Below are 16,253 nucleotides of genomic sequence, written 5' to 3' on the forward strand. Positions count from 1 at the left end.
GTCATACATTCTTTGAATTAGAACTTAAATTAATAATTATCATAATAATACTCTTTTTTTTTGTTTCCTTTTTTTAAGGTTACGGTTAGAAAAAAGATATATTGTTTTGTTCATCGATCATAGTCAGAATCAGATTGAGCATTTGGATTAGTTTCAGTTGCCACTTGCACAATTTGGCATTCATCTAATGCCATGAATGCATCAGCAATAAGACAGATTTATTTGTCAAGAATTCAAATCTTAAAATGGGTGGTTGGGCCCACATATATTATCATATTGACAATCTGATGACTTAGCCTTCTAGATTAAATGAAAATATTCATATTTGAGAAAACAAAAAATTAAAAAAAATTGTTACGAGTTTGATCCAAGATGTTGAAAATAGATTGCTACTGAGCATCCAAATTTAAAATAAAAAATCAACGGTGAGATATAACTATTTTTTTACTTTCTTTTTTAAAAGTTCATATAATTTTATCCTCTACAACTCCCATTACATCGACCATATTTTCCAATGTCACAAGGTCAACAAATTAGAAAGTTTTCTATTTTTACTATGGACAAGAGAGAGAAATTTGTGTCTTATTAATGTCATTTGCGCCACATGTTAAATGGTTATTGGATTGTAAGAAAATTTTCTCATAGCACTATGAGCAAAAATTCACTCATAATATGACTCGTCACGTGGCATACTCAATCCACTCCATGACGTGACAAGTTCAGGAGTCATACATCTGTGTCTTGGGATACACGATTGCACTTTCCCATAAAAAATATATCCTAAATCCCGAAGTTATCCACGTCAAAGTCAATTGAGTATGCCATTTGGTAAGTCATATTATCAAACTCTTGCTAAAAATCACCAATAATTTTCTTGGCTATGTGGAAAAGAGTTGGAGTAGGGATCCAAAATGGTGTGTCGTTCCTAACCAAGGTCAGGTGGCACTCCATTTTAGGCCATGTGACATTTTTGGGGACCCATTGATCATATGGATATGTGATCGGTCAATCGATGTACCAAAAATCATAGTGTTTGATAATTTGTATCCACAAGATCTAAGCTATTGAAAAAGAGTTTAAATTCAACTATTAGAAATCATTTTTAAGACAATGATATTATCAATGGATGCATATCACAATCAAAGATCTTTTGCGTGTAGATTCCCTAAGGGATAGAGGCACATTCCATTCTGTCTATCGGTAAAAATAAAATTTTTTAAAATGCCATGTGGCATAAAATGGGTACCACCCAATCTTGATTAGGAATGCGACTCAGTTCAAGACCCCTACTCATAAAGCTGAGGCTAACATTTATTGCAAAGTGAGGTGAGGAGTGCAGCACGTAGTGGAAAGAGTTCGGATCGTATGCATTCAGTTCCCAAATCCAAATATATGCCACGTCAGTCATAATTCCAAGATATTTTACGCATTAATTCAATGAGTGGCGATAATATGACTAGGAGATGGCATATTCAAATGACTTCATGATGTGGGCAAGTTCGAGAATCTTAAACGTGTATGTCTCGGGATACATTATTCCCTTGGAATTCACTTTTTATGCGAAAGTGCAATTATGTATCCCAAGACATACAGATCTACAATACATGAACTTATCACGTCATGGAGTCATTTGAGTATGCCAGTTGCCGAATCATATTATCAGGGCTCAAAGCACCTATCTCATGCATTTACTTTGAACTTTTGCAGAGAAAGCCGCCGTGTTAGATTTCAATAGGTCCAACCTGTTAGATTTTCTTGGAGATATTTTGGACGGTATGAGTATGACAGGTGCCATCGGATGTTTCCATTGAGGTTTGACCGCTAGACTGGAGATCAAAATTACGAAAATTCAATCATGGTCGCCACCTTGAAATTATCAAATACTACAATTTAAGTGTGAAGCCCACAATAATGAACTGAACACGTTACATCTTTTTCTTTTTTTCGCTAAGTGACAGAACATCTTCTTCGACTGCAACAGTGTTTTATTTTTATAAAAGGAATCCATTTACAGATGTAATGACTAGAAGTTATAAAAGGGATGTTGAGAAAATTGCTGACCCTCAATTGGGATTCTGACCCAATCTTTTTCTCTTTTTAATCGGTAATTAAGTTGGGGTTTTAAGGACCCCATCTTTTTCATTAAATAATCATTTTCGAATGTAATTACAAGAGTGATCTTCCATGATTACTTGCATAAGCTCTTGAGGGATAATATTACTATCCTCCGTCACAAGAAAATCCACTTCCAAAGGATCCTAACCGAGCCAAGTAATCGGTCACCTTACTAGTTTCTCTCCAATAATACTGAAACTCACAAGACTGAAATAGTCTTGCATGCTTTGGGTTTCCTTCACAATCTCCTCATATTTCCATGTCGTAGTAACTTGCCCAGGGCGGAGCTAGGACTTTCTTGTAATGGGGGCTAACTATAATTGATGAATAAGGTTGAAGAGCTTCGAGATGAGTGGTTTTAATGGGGAGAAAATTCAAGGGTTTTTTGATAGGGGCTTGAAAAAAAATAAGGATAGATTTAGATCATTCTTATTAGTCTATGAGGGAATTTGATCTTCTTTAATAAATTAATTCAAAATTACCTCAATACCCTCATCTTAATCCTGATATTATATATATATATATATATATAATCATTTCTCTTCTCAAGATAAATCATTTTTAACATTTTGGGTAAGTTTTTTTTACCTAGTCTTAAATCATTTGACTAATCTACTTAATCTTCAAAACTAAAGATACAAATAAGATTTTTGAAATAGAAGTGATTTTTTGAAAGAAAATTTTTGCAAAGGGATTAAAACAAAGTTCAAAATGATGGATTGAAGATGAGGATAAATAGATTGACATTAATGAGGGGATAATTATACAAAAATTCCCAACATGGGGGTAAACTGAAAATTATTGTAATTATACATATAATTTTGTAATGTTCACAAATTCCTGGGCAAGTGCCCCCATTGTAAATCCTCCCTTGTGTCCAATGATGCTATTAATCAAATAGCTAGAGTCGGAACAAATTTGGATGCGTGACAAACCCTTCTTTGCTGCATATTTAGAGTCCAAACAAATAGAAGAGCCTTAAGTATAAATTTATTGATTGCGAGAGATGAAACACTTTCTAAAATCAACTATCTATTGGATTTTGACCCCAATTTATAGGAAAGAGGCTTAAGTATACATTTATTTATGGAAAGTGATGAAACAATTTGTTACAATCTATCGTAAAAGAATGCAATTCTACAACAGCGGATTTGTCCACTACTATAGGGAACAAAATACGTCCCTCAAACCTACAGCGACGGAATTTTTATCCACTTTTGTTGATGGCATCGCAAGAAATCTTGATATCTGTATCAGCGGAACATTCCACTGATACATATTTCATTTATTAAAAAAAAGTTTAACGTATATTTTAATATATGTACCTATTTACATTTTACATACACCTTGGGTATCAGTATCTTCAAGTACCAATTTTTTGGTAGATTCTTGGAACTTGGATTCAAGTTGTTCATACCACATGTGCCCAAATAAGGACTGGTTTGATAAGTTAAAAACTTGTAATGGTGGTACTATTGTAATAATCAACGATGCTATTTGTAAAAATTTTGGAATAGGTATGATTAAAATCCAGACATTTGACGATGGTGTTGTGCAGTCCCTTGGTGATGTCAGATATGTCCCAGAGTTGAAGAAATATATAATTCCTTTGGATACATTACATTCATTGGATTATAGTTATTCGGCAAGAGGTGGAATAATAAAAATCACAAAAGGGTGTTTTAGTGATCATGAAGGGCCAAAATGTTGGAAACTTGTACAGGCTAGTTGGGAACATTGTTGTAGGTGGAGTTGCAATCTCCATACCAGCAGAATCCTCCATTGATGACACGGCATTCTGGCATATGCACCTCAGGCATATGTGAGAACATAGCATGATGGAACTCCATAAAAGAAACATGTTGAAAAGAGTAAAATCATGCAAACTAGATTTTTGTAAATTTTGTGTGTATGGAAAGCAATGCAGAGTTAGTTTTAAGGCAATGTCTTATACCAGCGTATGTGTTCTTGATTACGTGTAATTAGATGTTTGGAGAAATGATAGTATCTTTTCACAGTGGCGCACAATATTTTACTAGTTTTATTGTCGACTAATCCAGGAACATATGAATTTATTTTATGAAGCACAATTAAGATGTTTTCAACAAATTCATATAGTGAAAAGTACATGTTGAAAATTAGATAGGGAAGAAAATAAAATATCTTAGATCAAGTAACGGCTTGGAGTACAAAGATTTAGGATTCATTGAGTTATGTAGCTCAGAAGGATTATTTGTCACGTCATAGTCAAGAAAATCCCATAGTAGAATAGTTTTGTAGAGAGAATGAACAAAAAATTGTTAGAAAAGGCTTGATGCATGAGGCTGAATGCAGGTTTTCCTAAAATTTTCTAGGCCAATGTAGTGAACACAACATACTCCACCAATCGGTCTCCATCCATAGCCATTGACTTCAAATTTCTAGAGGAGCTTTAGTCAGGTAAACCAATAAATTTTTCATTTGTTAAAATTTATGATTGCCCTACTTGTGTGCATGTGCTGAGTGGAGAACGGTTGAAATTGGATTCAAGATTAAGAAAATTCATACTTCTTGATTTGGAAAAGGCCGTTAAATGCTATAGGCTTTGGGATCTAATTTCAAGGAAGAAGGTTGTGAGTGGAAATGTGGTATTTGATGAAGCATACATATTGAAGAAGATTATACTTCAAGCTGATAGCCTGAAACAAACATTTACGGTGGAGTTTGATGAAGATAGATCATCTGTGGAAATAGCTGAAAATTAAAAGCTTGATACTGATTCACAAAAGTTATAAGAAGAGTCTTATTCTTTGGCTAGACATAGAGAAAGACATGTTCAAAGGGCATCATAGAGGTATGGTTTTGAAGACATGTTACTTTTTTTTTAATAACTAATGGAGATCCATTTTCTTACTAGGATGTAATTAACAGTAAAAACTATGAAAATGGTTGGTTACAGTGTTATAAAAGATTGAATCACTATGAAAGAATGAAACTTTGGATTTGGTGAAATTACCCAAATGAGAAAAAACTATAGGTTGCAAGTTGATGTACCGCAAGAAAAAACCATTTTAACAAAAAGAAGTTGAAAAATGCAAGACACGATTAATAGCTAATGGCTACTCGCAAAAAGAAGGAATTGGCTATCAAGAGATATTTTTGCCAGTTTTAAAACATACATCCATTCAGGTAATTTTAACTATGGTAACAATACATGACATGGAATTAGAGCAGTTTGATGTGAAGATTATTTTCTTCCATGGAAATCTAAATAAGTGTATCTACATATAGTAATCTAAAGGCTTCAAGGAATTAGGCAATGAGGACTTTGTGTGTAGATTAAAGAGGTCATTGTATGGTATAAAGTAGTCTCTTCCATAGTGGTACAAGCATTTTGATTCATTCATGGTGACACATGGGTATACGCATTGTGAGTATGATTGTTGTGTATGTTTCAAAATATTTGTTCATGATTCTCTTATTATACTTGATCTATACGTCAATGATATGTTAGTTGCTGCAAATAGTCACTACAAAATTTTAGGTTTTAATGGGGTCAAAAATCATCGTAAATACCAAAAAACCGTTATTGCTATCAATAATGATGGCTAAGAAAACCGCCACTATTAATGGTATAGCTAAAAGCAATATGGACCCCTATAGTGGCGGTTAGATACAATTTGAGTCTTATAGTGGCGGTTGATAAAATAAAATATGAGTAATACTTATTCCATGTCTCACATAACAAAATAGTAAGTCAAATTAGTTAAAAGACAAGTATAAAAAAAATTAGTAAGTCAATTAAGTTAAGAGTCAAGTCTTATAAATCCATGTCTGTCACTCAAAAAACAAAAATTATCTATCATGGTGGTTGTTGTGGGTACTGATCATTGTCGGGCTGATTGTACTGCTCATCAATATATAATTTGTATACATTAATCAAATTAGTCATATCAATCAATATTTCTTTATTAGCAAAATATTTTAAAATACAACATATTCAATTATCAATGAGAATTTACCTTTCTCTTTAGAGCAATGACCAATTCCTTAAGTCCTTCCACCTCGACATCCTTCTCAATTTGTTATGGCTCCAAAGACTCCAATTTCTCCTTCAACCTATATATCTTAACAAAATCTCTTGATGAATTTTTGGAAGATGATGCAAACAATTTGAGGGGAATCGAGCCCAAGCTAACACTAAGAACATAACCATGTCGATCAGGACCCAAAAATTGAGAGAATACATCATGGAATCAACGGCATCCGAGATTTTACCTTTACACATGGAATTTGATTCGACAAAAAGGAGCCCATTATTCAAAGTGGCCAACCTTTTTGAGAGTTCCAATTCAACAAAAAACATAGAGTTTTTTCTTGGAAGGTTACACATGTTGTAGTTCCATTTAATTTAGGTGGACTATCAACTTGGTGTCGAAATGCCCATGTTATGGAAACAAATTGAAGAATCAGTGAATCATTTAATTTTTAAATGTAACTTTGCTTTGAAAGTGTGGGACTTCTTCAACATCATAGATAAAGTTTGCTCAAATTTATGGTTGGAGCAAATTGGTTGATCTTCTTCTCCTATTGAGTTGATTAGATTGTAAAACTTAGGTTTTTTACCAATGGTGGGTTTCCAATAAAGTAGGTCTTAAAATGGGTCGAGTTTAGGCCAGATCTAAGTATATCCATATTCAGCTTCGAATTTTATATTAGGATTCATATCCGAATCCAACTTGGATTCTATTAAATAAAACCATATCCAAACCATTTCACTTTCACTAAACCCAGATCCGAATTCGACCTGGCCAAATATTTTGATTCGGGTTGGTTAAGTCAGATAATTTGGGACCAGCCAACATTTTTCTTTGCTACAATTTCTTTTTAGTTGATATACTATTCAATTTTGCCATTATAATTCTTTTATTTTATAAATAATCAAGTTTTATTAAAGTAGTAGAAAACATATATTTTGAAAATCATAAAAATATAATTTTTAAAGCAATATATCATTCGAATCTAAGAGGATATAGGGATAGATCTGTATCCGACTCAGGCCAAGGACCATCAACCTATATTAATTCGACCTATATGTTTATTCAGATATACTCCAAGGGTCCTAACCTACTAAATTCGAATTTAGATCACTCAGATTTCGGAGAAAATGGATTTGACTGAGTGTAAAACTTTTGCTCAAACCCTCTGGAAAACTTCAATTTGTCTAACAGAAAAGTAACCCTTGAATTGGATGTTTATTGTTAGTATAAGGGCTAAAGGGAGATGTGCCATATGGACTCTTTATTTTTGGCTATTTCGAATTCGTAAGGTATATACAACTTACGTGGAATGTCTAACATGTCTTGATAGAGGAAAATTCGGTGGCTGCTTCTCTTACGAATTTTGGTGTTTTAAGCTCAAGTTCTACCAATTTCTGTACAATCAATAACTTTTCTGTGAATACAAAAATTGTTTTACATACATAGAGGATAAGCTAGCTTTTCCTCAGATCAGACTCTAAATTAATTAAGGGGATTCCCCTTATGTACATTCTTGCATTTTTAATACAATCCTTTAATTGCTTGGGCCTTAGCAAAATAAAGAAAAATAAAAAAGAGACCCAAGGGGGGAAATTCACTGAGAAAAAAGTCTGAGAATTTTTTTTCCCCACTTTTGCAGCCTTCGAATCTTCCTAAAATGTGTATTTAATGTAGGCTGATTTACCAAAATATGCTTTGAAAATTGAAAATTTCTCAAAATATGATATCATTCTTTTAATTTTGAAAATGATAAATTATTAATTTCGGATTAAAATATATTGCTTAAAAAGGGTGGAAATTCATTGTTTCATAGAGCTGATACTTTTTTAATGACCTATTTTATTCAAATTTAAATGCGGAAAGTATTTAGGAAACTTTTTTTTTTTTTTTTTCACTTTAACCAATTGATTTAATTTCAAAATCATAATTTACCATTTTCTGAATTGAAATGAATCGTCCACTATTTTGGAAAATTTTCAAATTTTGTCTACAGCTCTTGGGGAATTTCTCCTTTAATTTATCAATCTTCTTATTTCTCAAAGTTGATCGGATAGGTTGGACATTCAAGCTCAGTCGAATTTTAACATTTTAAAATGTAGCTAGGGATCATATTATACATATGGTTCTCGTTGGGCAGCCTACGTTAAGGAGACCACGTTGGGCGTCAAAGATTTGTTTTATATGAATTAAATTTTTTGAATTGAATTGATTTTGTGTGAGGATGATCTATATGGTGAAGAGATTGTCCTCACAAATGATAAGCACATTATGAAACTTCTAATCTTATCAAAAACGAATTAAAACTTAACAATAAAAATGATAATTCACAATTCTTCAATTTTGTTGATCACTTTTGATTGGATTAAAAAATTTAGATTGGACTGATTTTTTATTTATGAGAATGTTCTCTTCACCAGATCATCCTCACAAAAGAATCACTCTTATCCTAACTCATAAAAGATAAAATTTGATTTTCAACGTGGTCTTCCTAGTATGGACTGCCGATCATATCCCAATATGCATACAAAATCAGGCACGCGATGTTTATGGTTGGTTGAATTGATCACTATGCACCGACCATTAATGGTCAATGGACCCACTCACCTCTCAAGATTCCACCCGTAAGTGCGTGTAGGGAACATCTGGTTGGTTTTGCTGCAAAATATCTGTTTGCTACGTCATCACTTGGAGTGACGATTTTTTTTTTTTTTAATAGGATTCTTGGACCCACTTCTTTGACTGTAGTCGTACAATTCTCAGTTTTTTGTGCGGACGATACTCGTGCATCGAAACGATATTGGAACAGTAAACTCCGCGTATAAACCGCTTTTTCACACTTTTGATGCGCCAAAATAAATAGGGGGAATTCAAGCATCCCAACCTTCCCGCTCAGTTCTTCTGCCATGGCTGCATTTTTCAAGCACGTCATCAACTCCAATGACACCCGTAATAATAATGATGACATTGCCGAACTGTTTCAGCGTTTTCAAGCAATTCCTAGTGCCAAAAGCTTCGAACCTGGAAACATAGTTTTAATAGTACCAGAAGCTGAAATGTGTTGGATATGTAGAAACAACGGTTGTTTGGGCTGCGATCTTTTTCAAGGAGAAAGCAATAAGAAGAAGAAGAAGATGAGGAAGTATAGAGGTGTTCGACAGAGACGATCAGGTAAATGGGTTGCTGAGATATGGGTTCCTAGTGTAGCAAAGAAAAAATGGATTGGAACCTTTGATACCTCCGAAGAAGCAGCTCGGGCATACGATAGGGAATCCATTAAGTTTTGTGGAATCCAAAACAAGCTAAATTTTCCGGTCCCTAATGACCGACTTTATTGAACTTTGCATGACAACCTGAAACAAGAACAACAATTACAACAGCTATAGTAGACAATGGTGGTGGCATAAGAGACTAGTGGAGGAGAGGAGGTGTGCTTCAGTGCTTGGACATACTCGAAGAGAAGGACATTCAGTGTTGGACGGCACTTGGAGAAAAGAGTTTTCTAAAATATTGTTTGGTTTTTTGTTTTTGTTTTCTTCCTCTTTTTTTTTTTTTTTTTGTTCCTAGCAAGCCCAATGTTTGTTTTTCACATTCTTTAATTCATCAAATAAAAGCAGAATTGAATTGAACTTTTGGATTGCTATTTACTATCAAGCCAACTAATTTGAATCAAATTAAAAGTCTTAAACTCGTCTCTGTACATATATACGGTGCAGATAGCATCCCACACGCAAAAGGTAAACCGATGGGTATACTTGGGAGTTATAAGACTGAAGAGGTAGCATCGGCTTTTTGGAAAGAGGGATAACTACTACTAGAAAATGGTCCTAACATGATTCAAAGCAATTCATAAATTTGCCATTTGGACTTTTCCAACCAAAAGCAACGTTTGAGGTATTATAAGACTATCATAAGACGCAAAAAAACAAGCTTGTAGATATTTGTACAGATTATTTAAAGGGACCTAGATCGTGTGCACCAAGGGTGGAGGATTGGAACTCTCCTCCCACATCACAATACATGCTACGATCCAAATCCGTTTAAATTGTGGGCCTTGTTAAGAATTACTTAAAAGAGTTAAAAGATGATATTTTGAGAAAAGAGTAAGAGATGTAGTTATTTTGATTTTAATAGGCTAACAATTAGGGGATATAAAAGTCTTTCATAGGGATGTTTTAAGATAGTAAGAATGAGATTTGTACCATTCACGGTTTGGCAAGAATTGTGGCAACCATCGCGAAAATATTTTTTTTCTCCCTCTTTTCATTTAATGCTCAAATGTTATAAAATTATAGAGAAATATGTTTAGCATTATGGACTTGATTTGGGCAGTTACGAAAGGTTGTGTGAGCTAATTTATGAGCGTTCTTGGTTTTGAATGAGAGAATAAACTATTAATTTATTTAGGGAGGTTATAGAAGATTATGTGCCATATGCCATTAATCAAAGAGATTCTTCTAAGAAAGCAATGGAGAATTTTTAGGCACCATTGCGAGGACCTTGCTTAAAATTCTCCACCATTATCATCTTATCCAAAGAATCTCCTTGAGAATCATTATATTCCTCCAAAGGCCAAGGACCTTTTTCTCTGCATTTCTTCCCATTTTTGTCTAGGTCGAACTAAATAGCACCAAAACCCTTTCAATAATGGGCTTGACCCAAGATACTTTTAAAAAGATTTTAAAACTTATCTTTCGAGTAGCCACATGGCCCGAAGTCAATTTTAAGAGGGAATTTGAAGTTTGGCCGAACCTGACCTTATCCACACCAAAGGCAAATTTTTGTATAGTTGAACTTTAGGATCGGTTAGGCTTAATTTTTGACTAATTTTTGCTTGGCCAAACCCAAAGTTCCACAAAACTTATTTTTTGCTGAAATTTTACTTAGTTGAACTTTAAGTTCAGTTAAATCAGTTAGGTAGTTACAACTCATATGTGCTCAAATTTTATTAGATTAAATGACCTCCTAACCTTTTTTCTAGTAGCTTTCACTCCAGAAATCCCTCATTTTTACTCTTTTATCTCTCTTCAATTTTCAATAATTTCACCACTTTGGTCTTCTCGTAATTTTTCAAATCTTCTAACAAAGATTTTTAATCTTGTTTGGTCTCCACTCAAGGATAATTACCTACCTAAGCCAAGTTTGTTAGGACTCATAAGAGTGGATTGTCACGTTTATCCTTCTAAACTTTTTAAAAATTCACGTAGCTCCCATGACATTCAATGTAAATTGACTATCTTCCAAAGCCTATGACTATTTTGTCCCCCCAAGAGATTTCTCTAAAATTTATGCCAATAGACCCTCACATCCATAGTTTGTTGGATATTCTATCAAGGGAAGTGATTAAAGAAGCTAAAAACCTATCATTTAATTGCATGTCATTTAGTTTGATTTCTTCACAATTGACTTGAAGTCAAATTCTTTGGACTATTCTTCCCCTCTTAAAGAATTTTCTAGAAATCATTGGAATTTTACTAGTTTATTTTTTGATCATCATGATTGGTGAGACTCATGGAAGAGTGAAAGACCATCAAAACCAAGGAGAGGAGGACTAATTGTGATTTTTCATAAAGGTTTTAGTGAAATTATTGGGACTTGAAGATTTAGAATCAATTTATCTTTAAGGATCCCCCAAAATCCTATAAATATGACTCCATCCAAGGCAAAAATAAGGAGTTCAAGTGATCTAAAATTCTTTCATTTTCTCTTCTCAAAGACTTCTAACCTACCAAAACTCTACCCAGATCTCATCCTACATTCCCAATAAGAAGACCAAAGGTGAGGTTAAACCCTTCATTCTCCTATCTAATTTACCCTTTCTTATTGCTCCCCCTTCTTTAATTTTAAGCAATTTTACTTTATTTACATGCTTTCTAGTTTAATAATGTAGATTTACATTTCTTTAGTTAGAGGTTTGGGGAAAGATAGTAATCCTTTTTTGGGGTAATCTCCCCCAATAAATTCTTTGAGAACATTAAATTCGGTTGTTTTGCATTCTTTATTTTTCTTGCATTTTAACTTTTTTAGAATAATAATTTTTTATTTTATTTTTCCTTAGATGGCAATAAAGGTAGACAATAAACGCTCTTAAAAAGTAATTTTCTCTTGTTAAGTCCATCCCATGCATACATTTTGCACACATCCACTTTAAAAAAAAACGGCTACAAGTGAGGTTGTAAGTCTTTCTAAGCTTATATCTAACATTTAGGACTAACAAAAATTGTCCAAAATAGACAAAAGTCTCATGTATGTAGTTTTCATCCTTACATGGTGTGGTTCAAGTCATAAATCTCACTAAAGGATCAAACCAATAATCAAAGTCTCTCAAGGGAGTACATAAACTAGTTTTGAAACTTTGAAACTCCAAATGATAAAATCCATGTAGATTTTCATCAAAGTGCTAAGCTCATAAAAATCTAATAAACTTTTACTTTTAGTAGTGGCTTTCTCATTGTCTTAATTTGCTCATTTTTCAACATAAAGCTATAATCAATTTTATTTAACTTTTTCTATAATGCCTTTTATTTTAAAAATCTGAAAAATGAGTTTCTAATTTCACCTTCGATCAATCTATTAGTAACCATCTTAGGATGGGAGGAACAGAGTGCCTAACACCTTCCTTGTCCCTCAACCAAATCTCATTACCTTAGTTTTCTAAGTAGATATTTTCCCATTATCCTTTGAATATGTGAGTCACTACAAGCTATTACAATAAAAATAGTTTTCAACAATAATTTATGTATGATGTTCAAAAGTGAAAGTTATGAAATGTTTAGAATTAATAACGTTTTGGTTTAAAAACGTTATAGTATCTACAATTCTAAATATTATAACGTTCATTTTAGAAAACCTATATTAATTTTTCGAGATTAATGACAAGCATTTATTCGAATGCTATAAATGGAATAGTGTTTAACCTTTAAACGTCATAATAACTCAAGACTAGAACAAACGAAGGAAAATGTATAAGGGAGCTAAAAAGTTTCATGTGCGATTTTTCGAGGATCTCTCTCAAAACTCTTTAGCAAACTAAAAGACGACTCTCTTTCTCTCTCTCTCTCTTCTTTATTCTCTGAACAAAAAAAGCCCTTGATTTGCTCTCTCACTATTTTGGTCGTTGGTGCTCATTCTTATAAGAAGACTGAAGATTACTCCTTCTCAGAAGAAGACTGAAAATTACTCCTTCTCAGAAGAACACTGCAGATTACTCATTCTCAAAAGAAGACCTTACTCGATAGAGCAATCAAGACATCGAATTCCTAGAATCTTGATCAAATCAATTAGCATTTCACCAAAGGATGCCTTCTTTGATCGAACCATTTTCTTGTCTTACTAAGAAAAAGATAATCTTCTTTAGTCCCTCGCAGCTTCTAAAAAATCAATAGCCTCTTTTTTCTAAATCACATCAACCAACCTCGGGAGGGAAGTTTAGTATGAACTATGTTTTAACCTGATCCCAAAAGAAAAAAGAAATATTTGAAGTACGTAAGCTACCTGAGAAGTTACTTCAGACCCGATCATGCAAAAAATTTATTCTTTTAAGAAAAATATCATCTAAAAGAAAAATCTCCTATTAAAAGGTTCAAAAGAAAAGAATGCCAAACTAAGGGCATTAGAAAGAAGAATCAAAAGTATTGATAAAAAGAAAAGAATGTCAAACTAGGGGTACTTAGAAAAATGGAGAATCAAAATAATTGACAAAAAAAAGAAAATATCAAACTAGGGGCATTTTGGGAAATTGAGTCTTATACCTTTTCTTTCTAAATCATGTCCTAAGTCCACATATTAAGTCCTCCTGAATGTTAATTGACTCGATTAAAGTTCAAGAAACTAAGAAGTTATCGAGTTGAAAATTCAAGATCATCAAGAAGAAAAAAATCTGCTAAGTTGAAAACCCGAAAAGGCGACTTAGACAAAAGTTAGGGCATAACCATAAAAAAAAAGCCTACTAAGTTGAAAATCTAAAAAGACGACCTAGGCAAAAATCAAGACATCATCAAAGAAGAAAAATCAAAACCCGCTAGATTGAAAATTTGAAGGGGAGATCTAGGCAAAAATTAAGGCATCATCAAATGGGTGAAAATGTCCCATCAAAAAGAAAAATCGAGAAGGAAGTGTACTAAAGGATGTTAGAAAATTATTCAAGTCACAACATTTATTTTTAACTGAAAGCTCATATCTGATGAAGATAGTGTTGAAGTCAAAGAAATTCAGAAGTCATCTTAAACATTGTAAGATCTTTAAGAGTATATTTACTTGTTCAAGTGTTCGTCAAAGAAAAATGTAGAACCATCGACACTTTGAAAAGAAAGATCTTTTATTCTAATAATCATCAAGATTTTAAGTTCAGCCTAAGCATTTCTCAAAAGAAATTGATCAAATTTCTTATTACACATATGATAATCTTAAGAGTCTTAAATTTAAAGGAATGTCGATTCTTCTGTTTATCATATGTTAGAGTTCATAGTTTCTTTTTCATATTTTTCAAGTGCAGTCCATATCATCAGTTTCATAGTCAAGTTCCAGTTAGAAGCCAACCTTGAAACTAAGGGTATTTTTTTAGAATAACTGTGATTCCGAAGTTTTCATTCTTGATCACATGATAAAAAGGAAAATCTTACAAAAGCTTAAAAGTCCGGCGAAGTCCAATGATAATTATGAATCCAGATGCATAATAAGCCAATAAAGGCCCAATATTTTAAACTTTGAACTCGATAATACCGAGTCTTTAACTAATTCAAGCCCGAGAAGCGTGATTCCAATAAGTTCGAGTCCAAGAAATGAGACTCCAACTTTTTGAATCATAGAATGAGTTGATTTTTTAAAGTACTTACAAACCTAAATTCGAGTTCAAGAAATGAGACTCCAAATTTTTAAATCATAGAATGAGTAGGTTTTTTGAAGTACGTACAAACCTAAGTTCGAATCTGAGAAATGAGACTCTAATTCTTTGAATTATAGAATAAGTAAGTTTTTTGAAGTACCTACAAACCTAAGTTCGAGTCCAAGAAACGAGACTCCAAATTTTTGAATCAATGAATGAGTAGGTTTTTTGAAGTACGTACAAACCTAAGTTCGAGTATGAGAAATGAGATTCCAATTCTTTGAATTATAGAATAAGTAGGTTTTTTGAAGTACCTACAAACCTAAGTTCGAGTCCGAGAAACGAGACTCCAACTTTTTAAATCATAGAATGAGTAGATTTTTTTAAGTGCCTACAAACCTAAGTTTGAGTCCGAGAAACGAGACTCCAACTTTTTGAATCATCGAATGAATTAACAAGATTGTTTAAGTTCCTGTAAACCGTAGCTAGAGTCCGATAATTAAGATCTAAATTTTTTCGGACTCTAAAAAAGAATTTTGAAAGGATTTAATAAAGTTTTTACTTCACATATCTCGTTATTCAAACTTACCATAACTCAATATTGTGTGATTGTCTTCAGTACGTATGTGCATTTCAATTTGAATCATCATTGTCAGTAAGAGAAGATCTCTAGGACCTGACATTCTTTTTTAATCGATGAGAGTTTATTCTCAATGATCCGATAGATTACTCAGTAAGCATCACATCATTGCACACACGTGCACTTTTACATTAGCCAGGAAAAATTTTCTAAAATTCAAGAATCTGACATTGTTAGTGAGAGTCCGCGCTTGAAGACCTGATAATTTTTTTTAGTTTGAGAAAAGTTTTACTCTCAAGAATCCGAACGCCTCGACGAATTGCTAAATCAGACTGCAAAATGAACTGTCACTAGCTTTGGCATTTGGATATCGTACTATCTACAAAAGTGAATTTGCTATCTAATTTGCTTTAACCCTCTGCCAAAGAGGGGCATCTGTAGACACCTCATTTTTGTATTCACCTTATTAATCAACTCATCAATCCAATCGCGACGATTCCCAATAATGGATGATTATTTCAATACTTTATTTGTTACTAGATATGTTTCAAAAATTCAGATGAGGTATATCAAACTAACAAAATTGTAGAAACTACACGACGCTAGAAAAATGAGACTCCAACTTTTTGAATCACAGAATGAATAGGTCTTTTGAAGTACCTACAAACCTAAAATGAGACTCCAACTTTTTGAATTATAGAATGAGTAGGTTTTTTGA

General features: G+C 33.0%; 1 protein-coding gene across 1 annotated transcript; it reads left to right on the forward strand.

Annotated features, from left to right (window-relative positions):
• Positions 1-9,037: 9,037 nt before the first annotated feature.
• On the forward strand, positions 9,038-9,469 carry LOC147404901 (ethylene-responsive transcription factor ERF109-like). The gene has a single exon (XM_086437935.1). It carries the CDS (start codon positions 9,038-9,040, stop codon positions 9,467-9,469), a length of 432 nt encoding a protein of 143 aa, XP_086294061.1.
• The last annotated feature ends 6,784 nt before the right edge of the window (positions 9,470-16,253 follow it).

The sequence above is a fragment of the Akebia trifoliata genome, chromosome 4, assembly GCF_017979445.1.
Source record: "Akebia trifoliata isolate Shusen 1 chromosome 4, ASM1797944v1, whole genome shotgun sequence".
Classification (NCBI taxonomy): Eukaryota; Viridiplantae; Streptophyta; class Magnoliopsida; order Ranunculales; family Lardizabalaceae; genus Akebia; species Akebia trifoliata.

Coding starts and splice junctions, on each gene's coding strand:
- LOC147404901 (XM_086437935.1), top strand. CDS start 9,038: ATGGCTGCATTTTTCAAGCACGTCATCAACTCCAATGACACCCGTAAT.